At 39.6% G+C, this 23,922-nt stretch overlaps 2 protein-coding genes across 3 annotated transcripts; both read left to right on the top strand.

The window, feature by feature from the left end:
• The first annotated feature begins 427 nt into the window (after positions 1–427).
• Positions 428–18,127, top strand: lrrn1 (leucine rich repeat neuronal 1). Of its 2 annotated transcripts, none has more exons than XM_087800728.1 (2): positions 428–624; positions 15,293–18,127. In XM_087800728.1, exon 2 carries the CDS (start codon positions 15,387–15,389, stop codon positions 17,532–17,534), a length of 2,148 nt encoding a protein of 715 aa, XP_087656854.1. In that variant the 5' UTR covers positions 428–624; positions 15,293–15,386; the 3' UTR covers positions 17,535–18,127. The 2 variants fall into 2 exon arrangements, with proteins under 2 accessions (XP_087656854.1, XP_087656856.1); XM_087800730.1 differs by lacking the exon at positions 428–624 and adding an exon at positions 4,777–4,867.
• Positions 18,128–21,494: 3,367 nt separating this feature from the next.
• On the top strand, positions 21,495–23,433 carry setmar (SET domain and mariner transposase fusion gene). Its single transcript, XM_087800988.1, has 2 exons — positions 21,495–21,608; positions 22,553–23,433. The coding sequence occupies exons 1-2, from the start codon at positions 21,504–21,506 to the stop codon at positions 23,318–23,320; spliced, it is 873 nt and encodes a 290-aa protein (XP_087657114.1). The 5' UTR covers positions 21,495–21,503; the 3' UTR covers positions 23,321–23,433.
• The last annotated feature ends 489 nt before the right edge of the window (positions 23,434–23,922 follow it).

Below are 23,922 nucleotides of genomic sequence, written 5' to 3'. Positions count from 1 at the left end.
AATGCCCCCCTGCACACACACACACACACACACACACACACACACACACACACACACATACATGTATACACACACACTCACACACATGTACACAAACACACTCACACACACATGTATACACACACACTCACACACACACAAAGACGCATGCACGCGCAAACACACTGGCACACACGCACGCACACACAACACACACGCACGCGCGCCCGCACGCGCACACACACACACGCACTCACACACACACTCACACACACACTCACACACACACACACACACTTCATCCTCTGTCTTTGTTCTCATGTCAAACTGGAGCAGATGGTTCTTTGCTCGACCATCAGTGATTGACAGTTTCTCTCAGCCAATCGTCTGCTCTGGGATCAGCTGACTGGTCTGGACACCGCCAGGTGTTTCCGTCGTCCCCCTCCTCTCTTCTCTCTTCTCTCTTCCTCTCTTCCTCTCTTCTCTCCTCTCTTCTCTCCTCTCTCCTCTCCTTCACTCCAGCTCTGATCGCAGGATCTTCGGTTTGTTTGCGACACGAGCCTCTGACACGCGCGGATGTAAACACGGAATACTTTGACAACAAACAAGTGATTGGAGAGAAAAACAGATTTTCACGTCAACAAGGTGAGACTCGTTTCCTTCCTGGTGTTATTCTTCCTCATCTTTGATTTCCTGCCGTTATGACGACGTCGTTACGCCGCTGTTGCGAGAGCTGCTGGTTCAAGGACGTCCTGCTGGAGCTCCTGAGACATGAAGATCAGAGGCTGGAGACAAACTTTCATGTTCAGCGACGCATGTGCTTCGCATGTGCTTCGCATGTTAACTCGAGATCCTCGCGTCACAGCAGAGGTAGAAGGTGTTCGTGTCAGCGGGGGGTCCATTGTGGTCCAGGAGCTGCTGTCCCCGCAGCTGTTGCTCCTCAGGCCCCGGACCCTGAACGCACCAGGAGGAGAAGGTTCATCACATCATGTGTTTGAACTAAACGTACTTTCATCTCTTATGTCTTGTTTTTACAAACACACTTGATCTTAATAACACGTTCATTATCACAGAGATCACTTTACACGTCAATCAAACTCAAAAATACTCAGAAATAAGTTCATAACGTTTGAAGGAAAACGTTTTTGTTTTTTATTTGAGATGCTTCGTCATGAGGTCATGTCTCTACACAAGTGTTTTCAAAATAACCTTTTTCCAAGAGTAAAAAAAGAGTCTTTGGATCCCTTCATTTGAAAACACTGTGAAAAGACATACCTCTGCCAACATCATGACAGTGAAAACATTTGCATTTCTTATTTAAAGAAGTTTTAACCACCAAGATTTACTCTATTTTAGCTACATTACTCGATTTGCTCTACTCCATGTCTCCTGCAGACGACGAAGCTTCTCAAATCAAAAACAACAAATGAAACTTTTTCCTTCAAATACAGATTTAAACTCTTCAGATTATCATCATTTCAGAGAGTTATGTTGTGTTTACAAACAAACTTCATTCATTTGAGCAAAAATAAATTATGTTTCTATTTTTTGTCACAAGTCAGACATAAATATGAATAAAACTTAAATTCCTGAGATGGTTGAGGCTGAATGTGTGTGTGTGTGTGTGTGTGTTTACAACACACAGCTCTAATCAAATCTTTATCTCATTAATAATAGCAATAAACAAACGAGAAAAGTGATATAATGTATGAAAGTAAACCGAGGCTTGATGTGACGACGCTTCAGTCTCTGGTGGCTAAAGAGGGTCGATGACGCCGCAGCTGCTGAAATAAGCTGCTTATGTCGCTGATTCTTCATAATGCTGCAGTTTCATGACGGTTGTTACTGATATCAGGAATATCTAGAGACCTCAGAGCCAGACGGCTTGAAATACAGACGGAACTTCGAGTTTTTTCACTCGATATGTGGCGTCACATGATGTATGAAGTGCAGACGTGAAGAGACGTGCAGCCAGAATTCTGAGCCGCTCTAGTAGAAGAACTCACATTTCTCCTTCAAACTCTTCACTGGCTGCCAGTTTCTTTCAGGATCATTTTAAAATTCTGGTTCTTACTTTCAGATCTATTCATGGTCAGACCTTCCATCAGTGATCTGATCCAGACTTACACCCCAGCTCGGGCTCTGAGGTCTGTGGATCAGAATCTACTGATGGAAGGTCTGACCATGAATAGATCTGAAAGTAAGAACCACAATTTTCAGGACCAGAGGAGAGAAATCCCTCCAAACTGTAGCTCCTAAGCTTTGGAACCATCTCTGTGTTTGATGATCTACTGACTCCTTCAAGAAACATGTGTGTTTGATGATCTACTGACTCCTTCAAGAAACATCTCTGTGTTTGATGATCTACTGACTCCTTCAAGAAACATCTGTGTTTGATGATCTACTGACTCCTTCAAGAAACATCTGTGTTTGATGATCTACTGACTCCTTCAAGCAACATCTGTGTTTGATGATCTACTGACTCCTTCAAGAAACATCTGTGTTTGATGATCTACTGACTCCTTCAAGAAACATCTGTGTTTGATGATCTACTGACTCCTTCAAGAAACATCTGTGTTTGATGATCTACTGACTCCTTCAAGCAACATCTGTGTTTGATGATCTACTGACTCCTTCAAGAAACATCTGTGTTTGATGATCTACTGACTCCTTCAAGAAACATCTGTGTTTGATGATCTACTGACTCCTTCAAGAAACATCTCAAGACACTTTTATTTGTTCAGGCTTTTCCTTGATTTTCTGGAACTCCTGTTGTGTTATCAGTTTTATCTTGACCTTTAAAGTATATACTTTATTGAGTATTGTTTTGATTGTTTAAGCGCTTTGTGACCCTGGTCTGGAAAAGTGCTTTATAATTAAAAATTACTTACTTACTTACTTGTAGCTCCTTCTCGACTGGAGTTAAATTCTAAAAGTACGTTATTAGTATTTGGTGTAAAACTGAATGAAACAAATCTAACGTGAGGTTGTTTTTATCTTCGTCAGCAGCAGTGATGAGGAGGATTCACCCTCCAGGTCCCGGGGGGGGTGAGGAGGGTGTAAGACGGGGGGAGGAGGCGTAAAGAGGGGGCGAGAAGGGTGTCTAAGTCGGGGTGGGAGGGGGTGAGTCGGGGTGTAAGTCGGGGTGAGCAGGGGCTGCTGGGTAATCGAGCCCAGACCTCATTATTCTCAACAGGAGCTGGAAGGTTTCTTTGTTCCGTCAGAGTCCGACTCGTGATCCTCGCACCCGGTGTTGCTCAAGGGTTGTGTCGATTTTTCTGGCGTGATCCATAATTTTCCGACATTATAATGTTCGATATTTGAGGATGTAATGAGGCGTCAGATGTAGGTCAGCGGCTCGATGTCGTTGTTCACACGACGAGGCTTAACCAACGTTAACTTCATCAATTCTTTTTCATTTCTTTCTTTTCTCTTCGAGTGGCGTCTGATGTAACCATGGCGACCAGCTTCATCTTCAGAGGATTATTATGAGATCATACCAGTGTTTCCGTGGCAAATAATGGGATTTATGGGAGATTTGTGAGCAGAATGAGATGGTTGTTCGTTATTGTTGTCGGTCATGTTGACCCACGTGTGGAATCTAATGTGATCAGACGATCAAAGTAGATCCATGTTCACGTGGATGTTGAAGTCAGGTTTGAAAGTCAACAATTATATAAAAGTCATGTTTAAAACGGTCAAAACACGGGGTTCGTTCCGGTCGCTCCAACACGACGTCACTTCCGGTTCTTATACTTCGCTTCGTGGAGAAAGATGGACAATCAAAGTGTGTCACGGGTCGTTTATTCGCCGCTTCAAGTCAAACAAAATACAAGCTTTACGATCGATCGGACACACTTTCTTCCGGCGACTGTACAGGTCAATAGTCCCGGAGAAAAAAGGTCCCGATCTGTAGAAACATCGCTATATTTAAGGCAAATTTCCCACCCAGGGGGTCCTCCTTTCCGGCCAAATGGTTCTTTGTGTCCCGATCCCCCGTAGAGAGACATCCTGATTTATTTTCTTGTAATCTTATCATTCAAATGTTCTCGGTGGGGGTTTCCGTCCCCTTTCCCGGGTGTGTCTTGCTTCGTTCTTTGATCTACGATTTAAGCTGTGATTGGCAGATAAACAGATGTTTTAAATAACTGGTGTCGTATCTTTAATTCTGATCCAAGCTTGTCTTGAAAAAGTGTATCAGTCTGGAGTGGAATGTTGATCGTGAATGTGAAGTCAAATGTTTAAGCTCTTAGATGAAGCGAGTAATTTATACTTTATATTTTGATTATCTTTTAGCATTAATTTAAGTATGGCGTATACGTATAGTGTAGAATAATTTTAATCTAACATGTTGAAGTCGAGGAATGAGTTTAACGTCAGACAAACACAGGACATTAAACTGTTGAAGAATGAAAACAGACTCTTCCTGAAACATACGTCCTGAATGGTCATGTGACTAGTAAACCAGTAAAACAAAATAACCACAGTTTGTGTTTAATAACCAAAAGTAAACAAATATTGAAAGAAACATGAAGTTATGGAAACAATTCAAACTAATAAAAAGACAAACTATAGAGAGAAATGATGTCACAGAGTAAGAGAAGTTGAATATTCAGTTGTTAAGAGTAAAACTTTACAGTAATGTTGTTGAACATGGAAAGCAGTTGTGTTGTGTTGCGTGTGCATGTTGTGTAACGGTGGTTGGCGTCTCTCCAGCTAATGTCTTCCGTTTGGATTCTCAGTCAAACGACGTTTGCAGACGAACGAGTGCGAGGACGTGAGTTTGTTTCTCATTTCCTGCTCGTTTGAAAGCGTGAAGCCCGGAGTGTTGGTTACGAAACCAAGGCGTGAGTCCAGAGGACGAGTTGGAGGCAGGTGTGCGACTGAGGTGTGTAGATGTTCCATGATTGTTTAGATGAATGTTGGTGAAAAGTCCAGAGTCAAATATACTTTATTTTGTTTTCCTGCTCCAGAGGTAGATGTTCGTCTCTGTCTTCGTCTCCACGCTTTGTTCTGAGGCTCATTCCTTTGTTCAGCTGCCAATCTTCACAGCTAAGAAATAAATCAAATAACAAGATCGCAGAGAAACAGTAAGAAAGTGACGTCGTCAACAAGAGTTGAGGAATGAAAATATCTCTTTTCATGAAGCTCCACCCTTCCTTTTTTCAAATTCTTCCATCGAGGGATACGATGTCACAAAGTTAGAAATAATGTCTTATATCATTTAAAATATGATAAATCTGTTTATGAAAATATATTAAAAATCTGATCAAATATTCTTTTTATTATATTATTTTAACACATAATGACAGACGTTACAATATATTTCACTTTTACTCGTTGTTGTAGCAGTTTTTCAATTATTTCAAGCAAATATATCTTGTACTAATTGTTGAAAACATATTTCCATTGAAATTCAAATCATGATTTAAATATAATATAAATGATCTCAAGTATAAAAACTAGTTATTAATAACACTTCGGGTGAAAAGCTTCATTAAAACTTAAAAGGATCGAGTGATGTTTGAAACATTTGTGAAGATTCTAATCATCCGTGATCTGCTCGCGCCTCTGAGAACATTCTTCATGTTTATTATGTTGGTTCTGATCACCTGCTGACCTTCACAGCGTTAATGAAGAGAGAAGACAAACCTTGCACCGACAATTTAATGTGGCTTCACTGGCTTGTGTTTCTCACTTTTATATCAATAACTATGAACGTTTTAGTTGTTTCCTCTGAAGCTTTAAGATCAGTTTTGAACAAATGTAGTTAAAATTAGCTTTTTATTTCATTTCCAGCTGCAAACTGACTTAAATCAACTTCTTTATTCACATTATTGTGTCAAAAACTCTGAATAAACTGGAATGTTTGAATATTTGCAGCTGCTTTATTTTCTTCTCATCTGAAATAAGCAGCTGCGAGAGTTTAAACTTTTGTCTGTGATCACGAATCGGATCAGGCGGTGATTCAATGAGATCACAGCTGTTCCCAAAGTTCCCTGACATTAGAGAGCATTGTTGACGTGTCAGATTCACGCTTTATTCACTATTCATGAGTCCATGAAGCAGATCATGTTTTGAAATGATTCAATATCCACTAAAAGTCATCTTTGAGATGCTGACGTTAAACCGTGTTAACAATAATGTCTTGAGATGAAAACGACAAGATCGTACTTTCATTTTGTTACAAATATTGTTTTTTTTTCAACGTTTCCTTGTGATCAAGCTGTTGTTGCTGTCAGTCAATCTTTTATTTATAAATGCTGCAGTGAAAAACAAAAGTTGAATAAGAAAAACAAAAACATATTTAATCCTCTGGAACCTACAACACATTATCACATGTTCTTAATGAAATATTATTATTACATCTTATCATATTTTGAATTATACTATTAATATATTCCTTAAGAACACAAGGACTGAATGAAAGATCAAAAGACAATATGACAACGAAAACACGGGAGGAGATGATTGACCTGAATCATCACATGTGCAGCAAATGGTTTAAAAGGTTCTTCCTGTCTGTGCAGCATGTTAGCTTTTAGCTTCTGCTAATAACACGTTTAAAATATAGACTTATTTAATGAATCAACCATCAATTCTTCACGTGGAGCTTCAATAAAAGACGTCACAGTCGAGCGGTTTGAAGGTGTTTGATGTTGTTAAGAGTGTTTTTGGATGAAGATGAAGACAACTGAGCTCCGGTCGCTACACTAAAATGAACAAACATTCTTGCCTATAAAAAGAACTGATGAGTCCGAAAATAGTTCACATCAGTCGACGTGAGAACATGAGAGAAGTTTTAAAGTCAAGAGTTAGTTATGAGTCAAAAAAAAAGGATCTCCATGAGAGGAAAGTTTAAAACAAAGTTTATTTCCTGCTTCTTTCTTTTGTCTCGTTCACACAAACTAAAGTTTGGAGGTTTGATTTCTTCTCCTGAGGTTTGACCTACATTTACGAGTCTGTGACTCCACATCCTTCACAACAACATTAAAGCTCCGTCGATCACAAGAGTCTCTCTTGTTGAACACCGCAGTGTTTCCCTTTCCCTGCCTTCGGTCTTGTTTTCTTCCTGTTTGTTTCCGTTCATGGAATCTGTGTCTGAAGTTTGAACAAACAAGTGACTCATCAGGAGAGAATTGAACAGTTTGATCTGTGAGTGACCAAAGATTTAAAGCAAACTACAGGTTGAGTTATTTAACTACTATGATGTCATCAGAGATTCAATAAACTACAGGTTGAGTTATTTAACTCCTATGATGTCATCAGAGATTCAACAAACTACAGGTTAAGTTATTTAACTACTATGATGTCATCAGAGATTCAACAAACTACAGGTTAAGTTATTTAACTACTATGATGTCATCAGAGATTCAACAAACTACAGGTTAAGTTATTTAACTACTATGATGTCATTAAAGATTTAAAGCCAACTAAAAGTTAAGTTATTTAACTACTATGATGTCATCAGAGATTCAACAAACTACAGGTTAAGTTATTTAACTACTATGATGTCATCAGAGATTCAACAAACTACAGGTTAAGTTATTTAACTACTATGATGTCATCAGAGATTCAACAAACTACAGGTTAAGTTATTTAACTACTATGATGTCATCAGAGATTCAACAAACTACAAGTTAAGTTATTTAACTACTATGATGTCATCAGAGATTCATCAAACTACAGGTTAAGTTATTTAACTACTATGATGTCATTAAAGATTTAAAGCCAACTACAGGTTAAGTTATTTAACTACTATGATGTCATCAGAGATTCAACAAACTACAGGTTAAGTTATTTAACTACTATGATGTCATCAGAGATTCAACAAACTACAGGTTAAGTTATTTAACTACTATGATGTCATCAGAGATTCAACAAACTACAGGTTAAGTTATTTAACTACTATGATGTCATCAGAGATTCATCAAACTACAGGTTAAGTTATTTAACTACTATGATGTCATCAGAGATTCAACAAACTACAGGTTGAGTTATTTAACTACTATGATGTCATCAGAGATTCAACAAACTACAGGTTAAGTTATTTAACTACTATGATGTCATCAGAGATTCAACAAACTACAGGTTAAGTTATTTAACTACTATGATGTCATCAGAGATTCAACAAACTACAGGTTGAGTTATTTAACTATTATGATGTCATCAGAGATTCAACAAACTACAGGTTAAGTTATTTAACTACTATGATGTCATTAAAGATTTAAAGCCAACTAAAAGTTAAGTTATTTAACTACTATGATGTCATCAGAGATTCAACAAACTACAGGTTAAGTTATTTAACTACTATGATGTCATCAGAGATTCAACAAACTACAGGTTAAGTTATTTAACTACTATGATGTCATCAGAGATTCAACAAACTACAGGTTAAGTTATTTAACTACTATGATGTCATCAGAGATTCATCAAACTACAGGTTAAGTTATTTAACTACTATGATGTCATCAGAGATTCAACAAACTACAGGTTAAGTTATTTAACTACTATGATGTCATCAGAGATTCAACAAACTACAGGTTAAGTTATTTAACTACTATGATGTCATCAGAGATTCAACAAACTACAGGTTAAGTTATTTAACTACTATGATGTCATCAGAGATTCAACAAACTACAAGTTAAGTTATTTAACTACTATGATGTCATTAAAGATTTAAAGCCAACTACAGGTTAAGTTATTTAACTACTATGATGTCATTAAAGATTTAAAGCCAACTACAGGTTAAGTTATTTAACTACTATGATGTCATCAGAGATTCAACAAACTACAGGTTAAGTTATTGAACTACTATGATGTCATTAAAGATTTAAAGCCAACTACAGGTTAAGTTATTTAACTACTATGATGTCATCAGAGATTCAACAAACTACAGGTTAAGTTATTTAACTACTATGATGTCATCAGAGATTCAACAAATTACAGGTTAAGTTATTTAACTACTATGATGTCATCAGAGATTCAACAAACTACAGGTTAAGTTATTTAACTACTATGATGTCATCAGAGATTCAACAAACTACAAGTTAAGTTATTGAACTACTATGATGTCATTAAAGATTTAAAGCCAACTACAGGTTAAGTTATTTAACTACTATGATGTCATTAAAGATTTAAAGCCAACTACAGGTTAAGTTATTTAACTACTATGATGTCATCAGAGATTCATCAAACTACAGGTTAAGTTATTTAACTACTATGATGTCATTAAAGATTTAAAGCCAACTACAGGTTAAGTTATTTAACTACTATGATGTCATCAGAGATTCATCAAACTACAGGTTAAGTTATTTAACTACTATGATGTCATTAAAGATTTAAAGCCAACTACAGGTTAAGTTATTTAACTACTATGATGTCATTAAAGGTTTAAAGCCAACTACAGGTTAAGTTATTTAACTACTATGATGTCATCAGAGATTCATCAAACTACAGGTTAAGTTATTTAACTACTATGATGTCATCAGAGATTCAACAAACTACAGGTTAAGTTATTTAACTACTATGATGTCATCAGAGATTCATCAAACTACAGGTTAAGTTATTTAACTACTATGATGTCATCAGAGATTCATCAAACTACAGGTTAAGTTATTTAACTACTATGATGTCATTAAAGATTTAAAGCCAACTACAGGTTAAGTTATTTAACTACTATGATGTCATTAAAGATTTAAAGCCAACTACAGGTTAAGTTATTTAACTACTATGATGTCATCAGAGATTCAACAAACTACAGGTTAAGTTATTTAACTACTATGATGTCATCAGAGATTCATCAAACTACAGGTTAAGTTATTTAACTACTATGATGTCATTAAAGATTTAAAGCCAACTACAGGTTAAGTTATTTAACTACTATGATGTCATTAAAGATTTAAAGCCAACTACAGGTTAAGTTATTTAACTACTATGATGTCATCAGAGATTCATCAAACTACAGGTTAAGTTATTTAACTACTATGATGTCATTAAAGATTTAAAGCCAACTACAGGTTAAGTTATTTAACTACTATGATGTCATCAGAGATTCATCAAACTACAGGTTAAGTTATTTAACTATTAGGATGTCATTAAAGATTTAAAGCCAACTACAGGTTAAGTTATTTAACTACTATGATGTCATTAAAGATTTAAAGCCAACTACAGGTTAAGTTATTTAACTACTATGATGTCATCAGAGATTCAACAAACTACAGGTTAAGTTGTTTAACTACTATGATGTCATCAGAGATTCAACAAACTACAGGTTAAGTTATTTAACTACTATGATGTCATCAGAGATTCAACAAACTACAGGTTAAGTTGTTTAACTACTATGATGTCATCAGAGATTCATCAAACTACAGGTTAAGTTATTTAACTACTATGATGTCATCAGAGATTCAACAAACTACAGGTTAAGTTATTTAACTACTATGATGTCATCAGAGATTCATCAAACTACAGGTTAAGTTATTTAACTACTATGATGTCATTAAAGATTTAAAGCCAACTACAGGTTAAGTTATTTAACTACTATGATGTCATCAGAGATTCATCAAACTACAGGTTAAGTTATTTAACTACTATGATGTCATTAAAGATTTAAAGCCAACTACAGGTTAAGTTATTTAACTACTATGATGTCATTAAAGATTTAAAGCCAACTACAGGTTAAGTTATTTAACTACTATGATGTCATCAGAGATTCAACAAACTACAGGTTAAGTTATTTAACTACTATGATGTCATCAGAGATTCATCAAACTACAGGTTAAGTTATTTAACTACTATGATGTCATCAGAGATTCAACAAACTACAGGTTAAGTTATTTAACTACTATGATGTCATCAGAGATTCAACAAACTACAGGTTAAGTTATTTAACTACTATGATGTCATCAGAGATTCATCAAACTACAGGTTAAGTTATTTAACTACTATGATGTCATTAAAGATTTAAAGCCAACTACAGGTTAAGTTATTTAACTACTATGATGTCATTAAAGATTTAAAGCCAACTACAGGTTAAGTTATTTAACTACTATGATGTCATCAGAGATTCAACAAACTACAGGTTAAGTTATTTAACTACTATGATGTCATCAGAGATTCATCAAACTACAGGTTAAGTTATTTAACTACTATGATGTCATCAGAGATTCAACAAACTACAGGTTAAGTTATTTAACTACTATGATGTCATCAGAGATTCAACAAACTACAGGTTAAGTTATTTAACTACTATGATGTCATCAGAGATTCATCAAACTACAGGTTAAGTTATTTAACTATTAGGATGTCATTAAAGATTTAAAGCCAACTACAGGTTAAGTTATTTAACTACTATGATGTCATCAGAGATTCAACAAACTACAGGTTAAGTTATTTAACTACTATGATGTCATCAGAGATTCATCAAACTACAGGTTAAGTTATTTAACTACTATGATGTCATCAGAGATTCAACAAACTACAGGTTAAGTTATTTAACTACTATGATGTCATCAGAGATTCAACAAACTACAGGTTAAGTTATTATTTATATTTGAACCTGAATTGAAATAAAAGCTGATGAAATACATTTTCTTCTTCTTCATCATGTGAGTGAAGTGTTCAGTGAGTGAAGACAGAAGTGATTGTTGTGAATATATCTGTTGAATGAAGCGACGTCTTCCTCTCGTCAAACCATCTTCCTTCACTTCTGCTGAGATCATGGCGCCCATAGAAACGAGGCGCCGTCGTGACCCCGAGCTCCGCCGGCTCCGGTGGGGATTCCCAGCTTCAGGAGGCGACGCGTCTCCCCGGAGCTGTTGCCAGGCAGTTTAGATCCAGACGAGTAAGTCGTGTCTGTAGTTTGAATCCTCTTAAGTGAGCCTGAGCTGGTGTCGAGCACAGAGCCATGTGTTTGTGGCGTATGGCTTCTGAGTAAACACAGCTAATCGACTGATGCGATCTGTTAAGTGTGGCTGAAGGATCGTGTTTGTTGCTGGAGGGGGAAGAAAAGATCGAGGTTTATTCGCTGCATGTGTTTCACTTGATTTTGCCCTGCAGTCATTAACGCGGTGTTGGGGAAGAAAATGTTCTCGTCGAGATGAGATGAGGTTTTTCAACAACAACAAGCTGTTTCTGGGTCGAGAGACGTTTGAACATATTTGTCTGTTTGACAAACACAAACTCAACACAAGCTCAACACAAACTCAACACAAGCTCAACACAAACTCAACACAAACTCAACACAAACTGCACACAAACTGAAAACAAACTGAGAACACAAACTGAACACAACATGAACACAAACTGAGAACACAAACTGAACACAAACTGAGAACACAAACTGAACACAAACTGAACACAAACTGAACACAAACTAAACACAAACTGAACACAAACTAAACACAAACTGAGAACACAAAATAAACACAAACTGAGAACACAAACTGAACACAAACTAAACACAAACTGAGAACACAAACTAAACACAAACTGAGAACACAAACTGAACACAAACTGAGAACAAAAACTGAACACAAACTTAAATTGAAATAAATAAAAATAAAATAAGAACAAGAACAAAGAGAAATAAAGAGAAAGAACAAGATGATACAATCTAAGCCTAAAAGAAAGAACAAGATGATACAATCTAAGTCTAAAAGAAAGAACAAGATGATACAATCTAAGTCTAAAAGAAAGAACAAGATGATACAATCTAAGTCTAAAAGAAAGAACAAGATGATTCAATCTAAGTCTAAAAGAAAGAACAAGATGATACAATCTAAGTCTAAAAGAAAGAACAAGATGATACAATCTAAGTCTAAAAGAAAGAACAAGATGATACAATCTAAGCCTAAAAGAAAGAACAAGATGATACAATCTAAGTCTAAAAGAAAGAACAAGATGATACAATCTAAGTATAAAAGAAAGAACAAGATGATACAATCTAAGTCTAAAAGAAAGAACAAGATGATACAATCTAAGTCTAAAAGAAAGAACAAGATGATACAATCTAAGTATAAAAGAAAGAACAAGATGATACAATCTAAGTCTAAAAGAAAGAACAAGATGATACAATCTAAGTCTAAAAGAAAGAACAAGATGATACAATCTAAGTCTAAAATTTAAATCTTTATTTCTTGATAAACATTAATTAGGTCAGTTTTGAAGTTAAAGAAAAAATAAAGCTTCTTTGGATAGGAAGGAATTCATATTTTGACTAAGATTTGAATCATTATAGTTGATGCTGAGTTAAGAAATCATCTTTAATATCATGATTTACGTTAGTAGTGTATATTATGGGATGTTTGAACATCCTCCCATGTCTGTGTCTTCCTACTATTGTGTATCTAGAATCTTTTCCCGCTTGATTGGTTTTAAACCTGGTTTTCCTACTTTCCTACAAAGCAATAAAAAGTAAGCGTGTTTCAGGAGAATTAAAGCTCGATAATAGAAGCTGAAGCTGTTAACGTGAGCAGCTATAAATGGATTCTTGGCAGTGGATTTTTATTGTCCGGCTTCCAGGTCTGGGAAGTAACGGTTGTGAACATATGGTCGGGCAGACGTTCGCTGCGCCGCTCGTGAGCCTCGGTTCACGGCCATGATAATGTCGTTCTTCTCAAGAGATGTTTCTGTCCTGAACAGACGACATGAAGTGTGTCTGTGTTGAAGCTGCTGCTGTGATAATGTCGTTCTTCTCGAGAGATGTTTCTGTCCTGAACAGACGACATGAAGTGTGTCTGTGTTGAAGCTGCTGCTGTGATAATGTCGTTCTTCTCAAGAGATGTTTCTGTCCTGAACAGACGACATGAAGTGTGTCTGTGTTGAAGCTGCTGCTGATATAATGTCGTTCTTCTCAAGAGATGTTTCTGTCCTGAACAGACGACATGAAGTGTGTCTGTGTTGAAGCTGCTGCTGTGATGATGTCGTTCTTCTCAAGAGATGTTTCTGTCCTGAACAGACGACATGAAGTGTGTCTGTGTTGAAGCTGCTGCTGTGATAATGTCGTTCTTCTCAAGAGATGTTTCTGTCCTGAACAGACGACATGAAGTGTGTCTGTGTTGAAGCTGCTGCTGTGATAATGTCGTTCTTCTCAAGAGATGTTTCTGTCCTGAACAGACGACATGAAGTGTGTCTGTGTTGAAGCTGCTGCTGTGATGATGTCGTTCTTCTCGAGAGATGTTTCTGTCCTGAACAGACGACATGAAGTGTGTCTGTGTTGAAGCTGCTGCTGTGATGATGTCGTTCTTCTCAAGAGATGTTTCTGTCCTGAACAGACGACATGAAGTGTGTCTGTGTTGAAGCTGCTGCTGTGATAATGTTGTTCTTCTCGAGAGATGTTTCCGTCCTGAACAGACGACATGAAGTGTGTCTGTGTTGAAGCTGCTGCTGTGATGATGTCGTTCTTCTCAAGAGATGTTTCTGTCCTGAACAGACGACATGAAGTGTGTCTGTGTTGAAGCTGCTGCTGTGATAATGTCGTTCTTCTCGAGAGATGTTTCCGTCCTGAACAGACGACATGAAGTGTGTCTGTGTTGAAGCTGCTGCTGTGATAATGTCGTTCTTCTCAAGAGATGTTTCTGTCCTGAACAGACGACATGAAGTGTGTCTGTGTTGAAGCTGCTGCTGTGATAATGTCGTTCTTCTCAAGAGATGTTTCTGTCCTGAACAGACGACATGAAGTGTGTCTGTGTTGAAGCTGCTGCTGTGATAATGTTGTTCTTCTCGAGAGATGTTTCTGTCCTGAACAGATGACATGAAGTGTGTCTGTGTTGAAGCTGCTGCTGTGATGATGTCGTTCTTCTCGAGAGATGTTTCTGTCCTGAACAGACGACATGAAGTGTGTCTGTGTTGAAGCTGCTGCTGTGATAATGTCGTTCTTCTCAAGAGATGTTTCTGTCCTGAACAGACGACATGAAGTGTGTCTGTGTTGAAGCTGCTGCTGTGATAATGTCGTTCTTCTCGAGAGATGTTTCTGTCCTGAACAGACGACATGAAGTGTGTCTGTGTTCCACTGTGACCTGAAGGTGACGATGTCAGGAGCTAACGATGGACTCCTCATGCTGCTCAGACGAACGGTCTCGGTGGAATCTGACGCTGTAATGAGCTGAAGTTGCATTTTCTGGGAAATGTTGAGGCTGCGTTTCATGAACCGTCTCACTAGGGTAACAGCGACGCAACGCTCGCCCAAGTTATTGCTTCATTTACTGCAAACACAAAAGGCCAAAATTGCTTCTTAAGATGTGCAACATTTCCCTGCTTTTCTCGTTCATTCTGTCTCTTCTTTCTAACAATGTCTGTTTTTTTCTTGCAGATCACCGAGCAGAAGGTTATGATACTGGACTGAAGACTGAAGTCCAGTTGATGAGCAAGAAGAAGTCCCTGCCACACTCTTATCCTGCCCCATCATGGCGAGACAGAGGATGGACGGCCTCCTCCTCGGGCAGGTGTTTGCTGGACTAATCATGATGTCAGTAGGAATGACCGTTCAAAGCAACGAGTGCCCCCAACTTTGTGTGTGCGAGATAAGGCCGTGGTTTACCCCTCAGTCCACGTACAGGGAAGCTACAACCGTGGACTGCAACGACCTGCGTCTGACCCGCATCCCTGGAAACCTCTCCGCTGAAACTCAGGTTCTTCTCCTGCAGAGCAACTACATAGCAAGGACCAGCGAGGAGCTGGAACAGCTCTTCAACCTCACCGAGCTCGACCTGTCTCAGAACAACTTCAGCAGCATCAGAGACGTGGGCCTCAGCAACATGTCCCAGCTCACCACTCTCCACCTGGAGGAGAACCAGATCACAGAAATGCCCGACTACTGTCTGCAGGACCTCAGCAACCTGCAGGAGCTCTACATCAACCACAATCAGATCAACGCCATCCGGGCGAACGCTTTCTCTGGACTCCACAACCTCCTGAGGCTCCACCTTAACTCCAACAAGCTTAAGACCATCAGCAGTCAGTGGTTCGACTCCACACCTAATCTGGAGATTCTTATGATCGGGGAGAATCCTGTTGTCGGGATTATGGACTTCAACTTCAAGCCACTCGGCAATCTTAGAAGCCTTGTTTTGGCTGGTATGGACTTAACAGATGTCCCTGGAAATGCTTTCGTCGGACTTGACAATCTTGAAAGCCTCTCCTTTTATGATAACAAGCTGGTCAGAGTTCCCCAAAGAGCTTTTCAAAAACTGCCCAACCTGAAATTCCTGGATCTAAACAAGAACCCTGTTCAGAAGATCCAGGAGGGAGATTTCAAGAACATGCTCAGACTGAAAGAGCTGGGCATCAACAACATGGCGGAGCTGGTTTCCGTTGACAGAAACGCTTTGGACAATCTTCCCGAGCTCACCAAACTGGAGGCGACCAACAACCCAAAGTTCTCCTACGTCCACCGCCAAGCCTTCCGGGACGTGCCAGCCTTGGAGAGTCTGATGCTGAACAACAACGCCCTCAACGCTCTGTATCACTCCACTGTGGTGTCTCTACCTAACCTGCGTGAGATCAGCATCCACAGCAACCCTCTCCGCTGTGACTGCGTCATCCACTGGATGAACGCCAACAAAACCACCGTCCGATTCATGGAACCTTTAGCCATGTTTTGCGCGATGCCCCCCGAGGTCAGAGGGATGCGTGTGAGGGATGTTCTGCAGAAGGAATTGGCGAGTCAATGCTTGCCGATGATTGCCCACGATACCTTCCCGAGCCACCTCAACCTGGACATCGGGATTACGGTGGACTTGGATTGCAGAGCCATGTCCCAGCCTGAGCCGGAAATCTACTGGGTGACACCGGTGGGCAACAAGGTGATGATGGAGACGTCTTCTGACAAGTACAGTCTGAGCAGCGACGGCACGTTGAGGATCTCGCATGTCCAAGTGGAAGACTCTGGCAGGTACACCTGCGTGGCTCAGAACTCACAAGGCGCCGACACAAGAGTGACGGCTATACGTGTGAACGGAACACTTCTGGACAACACTCAGCTGCTGAAGGTTTTTGTCAAACACGCAGAGTCGCACTCAATTCTAGTCTCATGGAAGATAAGCTCTAACGTGGTGACTTCGAACCTCAAGTGGTCTTCGGCCACCATCGTGGTAGACAATCCGGACATTACGTACACAGCCCGGGTTCCTGTTGAGGTGCACGAGTACAACCTGACTCTGCTGCAGCCGGCCACGGAGTACGAGGTCTGCCTCACCGTCGCCAACGTCCACCAGCAGACTCAGAAGTCGTGCGTGAACGTGACGACCAAGCAGGCCGCTTTCCAGGTGGAGATCTCCGACCAGGCCACCAACACGTTCCTGGCGGCCGCCATGGGAACCGTGTTCGCCATCATCAGCCTCGCCACGTTGGGCCTCTACATCGCCAAGAGGTGGAAAAGAAAAAACTACCAGCATTCTCTGAAAAAGTACATGCAGAAGACGTCGTCGATACCCTTGAACGAGCTGTACCCGCCGCTCATCAACCTGTGGGAGGCCGACAGCGAGAAGGACAAGGAAGGATCCACGGAGAAGCCCAGCCAGGTGGACACCACTCGCAGCTACTACATGTGGTGAAGCCACTTCCTGTTTGAAGACTTGTGTCAGAAGCACAACTTATACACTGGCTTCTTGGTGTAAAATATGTTTCAGCAAATCATGTTTCTTTACTTTAGCATTTCAGCTTTTCTCTCACGGCAGCTTCGACGAGCAGCTCGTAGCAACACAACATGGATCTCCTGGTTTGACGATCATCGTTGAGTGTTGTTGTCACGACGAGCTGAACCTTCTCTTCTTTCTCTGGCAGAAGTTCTCGAACCTTCCTCTGGCGAAGCAGTTTCACTGTCGTGCACTGAAATATATAAACTGTTTGTCTACGAACTATAAGCTGACTTTGTTCATTTAGACTTGATATACTATGAAACTGTTAGCACTTCTATATCTTCCCTTCAATATTCTTTTGTATATTTACAAATGTTTTATTTTTGCAACTACTGTAAAACCAGCAATAGGAACATGAATGTTAACATTTAGGTCAGTAGACGTTCGGCTTTATACGATTTACTTCCTTTTTTATGTTAGAAAATGTCTACAATCACTGAATTTGTTGTGTTTTGCACACAAAACTTGTTATTTCGAGGAACAAATCAATAAACTCTTCTTTCCTCTTATTTTCTCAAACCATATTTGACCATCAACGTGTCGGTGTCAGTTCAACATAAACGTATGAGTAACAAAAGTTGTGAAAAATATTCACAACTATTGAAAAGGTAAAAAAACATGTTTGAGGTAGATTTCTTTCCACATTTTTAGAGTTTTAATTAGTTCAGTGGGTCGGAGACGGTGCTTTCATTCAGTTCCACAGTGACGAAAGAAGTAACAGGAGTCTTTCTTTAACTACTAGAATAGATTTCTATATTTGTTGTTGTTTTTTTTAAACAAAAGCACATGACGAGACATTAATGCTAGAGTTTTCCCAACATTGCAACTGTTCAAACAAATATCTTTTGTAAACCCTGTAGTTTTTTATCTTGTCGTTTTACTGCCGTTTTATATCATAGCAATTAAATCATTTAAAATTCTCATTTATTTTATTTATGAATTATTATTTAAAATATTTTCTGTGTAAAACGTTTTGCGGGTCATTATATTTTATTATATTTCTGTTTTTATTTCCTTTATTATTTCTACACATTTGTTTTCTTGTTGCCAAAAAATCTCCTCAAATGATGAACTCGATCAATATTTTTGATGATCTGTGTTGAGGTTTCAGAGACGATCAATCGATCAACGATCAATCGATCAACGATCAATCGATCACCGATCAATCGATCACCGATCAATCGATCAATGTTCTTCTGTCACGAACCATCAGTTTATAACAAGTGTCTCTTCGTTCCACTGACATCAATGATAAGAGCAGTCGTCGTCGTCCAGAGTTCACTGATGTTGTTTCAATGTTCAAGTGTAAGATTAGATCATTTTTTTAAGGGTAAGATCAAGAAAAGATGAACTTAAATGTCACAAAGACTTGTAGACGAGTTTAGGACACTTTTTGATTTGATTCACAGCCAAGGACAGAAGTAGAAACACAGTGAACAGAACTTTAGATTATTCTCAAGGTTCATTTGAGTTCAGAAAAAACTTCCTTGTTGATCAGATGATGTTGAAAACATTAATAAATAATTACTATTAACAACAACATCCACTAGAAGATCATGAAACACTGATTGATTGATCGTCCGAGACTCAGTGCTCGAAGAAACTTTACTCAGAATAATCTGATGGTTGCATGTTTTTATATACGAACAAACGTGTGTTTCACCAAATTGAAATTTTGCTTCAGATTTGTTTTGCACGTCTTGGTCGACCTTTGACCTGTTTGATCTGAACTATATCATCAAAGATGACGACGATGATCTTCATTCTTAAACCAGCTGAACTCAGAGTCTACAAGTGTTGACTCTACAGTGAATATATACAGATTACATCCTGTATACATATACTGTATACAGTAGATAGACATCCTATATACAGGATGTATACAGATATACATCCTGTATATCTACTGAATATATACAGGATGCGTCACTGAAACAGCACAAGTCGCAGGTGTCGCAGGGGTCACAGGGGTCGCAGGGGTCACAGGGGTCGCAGGTGTCGCAGTTCTGAAGGGAAACTATCCGATCAAAGTCTGTCCTTTGATCTTCTGGCCGTGGACCACAGCAGGTAAACCACAGGAAACATCTTGTCAGCAATGGAAGCTTTTCAAAGCACTAACCCAGTGGTTTCCATGACAACCGGAGCTCCATCCGTGACGCTGATGACGAGGTCAACACCTGCAGCAGCAGCGTGAACATCAAAGGTGTGGAAGTGGATCTTCTGTCACTCGAGGATTGTTGCTGCAGCTCAAACACAACATGGATATTATCAGTAATAACTCAACACTTGAATCATTTACTTTCTTAACTTTTGAACGGATGTTAAAAATAGAAACAGAATTAATTTGTTCTTTGAGTTTGATGTTTGCAACTGTTACTGCTCAATACTGCTCCCTGTGGTCATGAAGAGTATTGTTTACACTAAGACTTGAACTAAGGTTACACACAGTTGTGTAGAAAGTAGTTTACGACACACACGTTTGCAAAGACACACACGACTACACTGTCTATCCAGAGTTCATCACAAAAGTGAGACAAGAACAACAAGAGGAGGAGGAGGAGGAAGAAGACAAAGAGGAGGAGGAGGAGGAGAAGGAAGAAGACAAAGAGGAGGAGGAGGAGGAGGAGGAAGAAGACAAAGAGGAGGAGAGAAGGAGGAAGAGGAGGAAGAGGAGGAGGAGGAGGAGGAGGAGGAGAAGGAGGAAGAGGAGGAAAAGGAGGAGGAGGAGGAGGAAGAAGACAAAGAGGAGGAGGAACAGAAAATATGAAGAATAATCCAGACAAACACGTCTCAGAACTTCATGGATCACTGAGCACAGAAAGTGTTTGACCTTCAGACTCCAGACCTGAAGAATCTTCAATGCTGTTGTTCATCAGAGAAGCTAAAGGTCAAAGGTCAAAGAGAGATGAATGTTATTAACTAATGAACTTTATTAACTTAGTTTCATCCATTATTAGATAAAAGTTTTTATAAATTACAGAAACAGATTGTTCAGAATTAATACTTTTCTTCTAGTTTGTCTTTATTATTGATTGTTATTTTATAAGTTTTGAATCTTTTAAATCGTATGTTTTATTGAGATTCTTCAAAATCTTTCATTCAATTCCATCAGATTCTGTCTTAAAGTCAACATTGAGGATTTATTTTCTGACACAGTTTCTCCAAATAAAATGAGTTTTGTTCAAAGCTCAACGTGTCGTCAACACAGGCTGTTCAAATAAACTTCAGTTTAACACAAGCTTTTTCATTTCCCTGTTTTCATTGTTATTTATTTACATTTGTGTCTATTTTTATCTAAATAAACACATTTTTACTTTCCTTGTTCATTTTTAAAATCATTCTCTTCTAGTCTTTCATGCTCAGACCAGAGAGAAGAATCTATTTACGTTATTATTTTATTGAACATTATTTATCATGTGTTGACTGATGAACAGAGACGTTTTTTTTTGTTCTACTTCACCTTCATACTTCATCAAATACATTCAGTTTTGTCTGCATTTCAGGCAAAAACATGTTAAGATTAAGATGAAGAGATGTTTTAAAGAACATGATATTTGTAAACTTGTTGAAGTCTGCCCTCTGTCGGCAGGATATGGAACAACTTCCTTCACGTTCCAAGTCGTGAGACGAAGAAATATTTTTATTTAAAAACTTGTCATCAAATCTGTGTTTTCACTGAAGCACAAACATGTGCCAAATGGTATCATGGCGTGTTAAAGGGAATAAAGTTAAATGTTTTATTTTAATTAATATAACCGCTAACTATTGAGTATACCAGTGTGGCTGTAATTACACATGTTGTCCATAGAGGGCGCTGCTGACTCGAGTGAGCGCCGACCATCCCGGAAGTGCGCTGACGTCACTGCGGCAGCTCCAGCTCCAGCCATGCACGAGCCCGACGGGACCCGCCTGGACCTCAGCAACGGTCTGGAGGAGGTTCCTGTCGTCCTCCGGCGGGATTCGAACCTTCAACCGCTCCCCACATTCCAGGTGAGCCCCTTCCCTGACGCGGCTGTGACGTCACAGCGGCAGTCACGTGTTCACGCTGATGATGAATCGTTTGAAACCTCGTCATCAAAACGTCATCAATGATCGATTCCGAGCAAGTTTTCATCGGTTTTTGTTTTTCTGTCGTTCGGAAAAAAATACTTATAAAACCGTATAATTGTGTTATTTTTAACTTGTTTAATGTTTAATAATAAATGTTTATTGTTGATTTGTTTTATAGCGATGCAACTTTCTTGCTTGTTGTTTGTTTGAAACCCTCTACTGCCCCCTGCTGTCTCATTTAGCCATTTACATTTATATTATTGTTAATTCAAATGAAACAATAATAATATTGGCAATAAAAATAACTCTGATTCTGAACATTATTATAAATACTTTACAAATAGAAGACATTGGGCTCAACTATTTATTTATTTAACCAATATTATGATCGAAAATGCATTTTTGTTGTTGTTTTTGTTCGTAATATAAAAGTTATTATTAAGTCATTTGATTCAACATGTTAGTTTTGTATGTTGTGATGAAATGATGTGAATCGACTGATACGTTTAACAATAACTTTAATTTATCTCAATTTAACTTTTGAACTGTAAACATAAAAAACAACACATTCTATAAATATACAAACTGGAGTAAAAACATGAGAAAAACACCAATGAATTATTTAATACAAGCTAAAAATAAAACTTCTGTCCACTGTTGTTGCATCAACTGTAGCCTCTTTATATTTGTGTGTTTTTATCTTCTTTTGAATCATCGATTTGAATTTAAGAAAATCTTTCAGCCCAAAAAAATGTTGATTTGATTTCTTCCTTTTTCCGTTTAAACATGTTCACGGTTCTACCAGCAGGTGGCAGCAGAGCGTCTCGATGTTTGCTCAACCGTTCACAGCTTGATTGTCGCGTGTGCGTCACTTCCTGTCTCAGTACTCTCCAGACAACGTCCAGGGCTCCGGCTGCTCCGTGGACCCCGGCGAGGTCAACCTCCCAGGATGCACCTGTCGGTCCCACACCTGCCGCGCCGACACCTGCTCGTGCCTGAGGAGCCGCACGCCGGCGTACAACGGCGACGGAACCTTGATCAACGTCAGCAAGACGGACGCCGCCTTCTGCGACCCGGTGTTCGAGTGCAGCGCGGCGTGCGCCTGCGGAGACGCCTGCGGCAACCGCGTGGTGCAGCGAGGCGTCCGGGTGGCGCTGGAGGTCTTCGGCACCGGCGCCCGAGGCTGGGGCGTGCGGACCCTCCAGCAGGTGCCGCGAGGGACCTTCGTCTGCGAGTACGCGGGCGAGGTCATCGGGTTGGCCGAGGCCCGGCGCCGACAGCTGGCCCAGACGCCCCACGACAACAACTACATCATCGCCCTGCGAGAACATTCAGGAAGTGGATCCATCACGGAGACCTTCGTGGACCCGGGGATTGTGGGTAACGTGGGTCGGTTTCTCAACCACTCCTGTCTGCCCAACCTGTTCATGCTGCCGGTGCGCGTTCACTCGCTCGTGCCGAGGCTGGCGCTGTTCGCCGGCCGGGACGTGGACGCCGGGGAGGAAGTGACCTTCGACTACTCGGGCGGATACAGGAACCAACCGTCCAATGAGGCGCAGGCGTGGACTGGAGGCGCCCAGAGGAAGACGTGTCACTGCGGCGCCAACAACTGCGCTCAGTTCCTGCCTCTGGACCTGTCAGTGATCAGCTGATGCGTCACGTGTTCATGACGACATGTTGTTATTGATCCTCATGTCGTGACGACATGTTATTGATCCTCATGTCGTGACGACATGTTGTTATTGATCCTCGTGTCGTGACGACATGTTGTTATTGATCCTCGTGTCGTGACGACATGTTGTTATTGATCCTCGTGTCGTGACGACATGTTGTTATTGATCCTCGTGTCGTGACGACATGTTGTTATTGATCCTCGTGTCGTGACGACATGTTGTTATTGATCCTCGTGTCGTGACGACATGTTGTTATTGATCCTCGTGTCGTGACGACATGTTGTTATTGATCCTCGTGTCGTGACGACATGTTGTTATTGATCCTCGTGTCGTGACGACATGTTGTTATTGATCCTCGTGTCGTGACGACATGTTGTTATTGATCCTCGTGTCGTGACGACATGTTGTTATTGATCCTCGTGTCGTGACGACATGTTGTTATTGATCCTCGTGTCGTGACGACATGTTGTTATTGATCCTCGTGTCGTGACGACATGTTGTTATTGATCCTCGTGTCGTGACGACATGTTGTTATTGATCCTCGTGTCGTGACGACATGTTGTTATTGATCCTCGTGTCGT

Source organism: Callionymus lyra, chromosome 10 (genome assembly GCF_982586985.1).
Source record: "Callionymus lyra chromosome 10, fCalLyr1.hap1.1, whole genome shotgun sequence".
In the NCBI taxonomy this organism is placed as follows: domain Eukaryota; kingdom Metazoa; phylum Chordata; class Actinopteri; order Syngnathiformes; family Callionymidae; genus Callionymus; species Callionymus lyra.
Note: the sequence above shows the minus strand (reverse complement) of the source record. Positions and strands in the feature narration are given on the sequence as shown.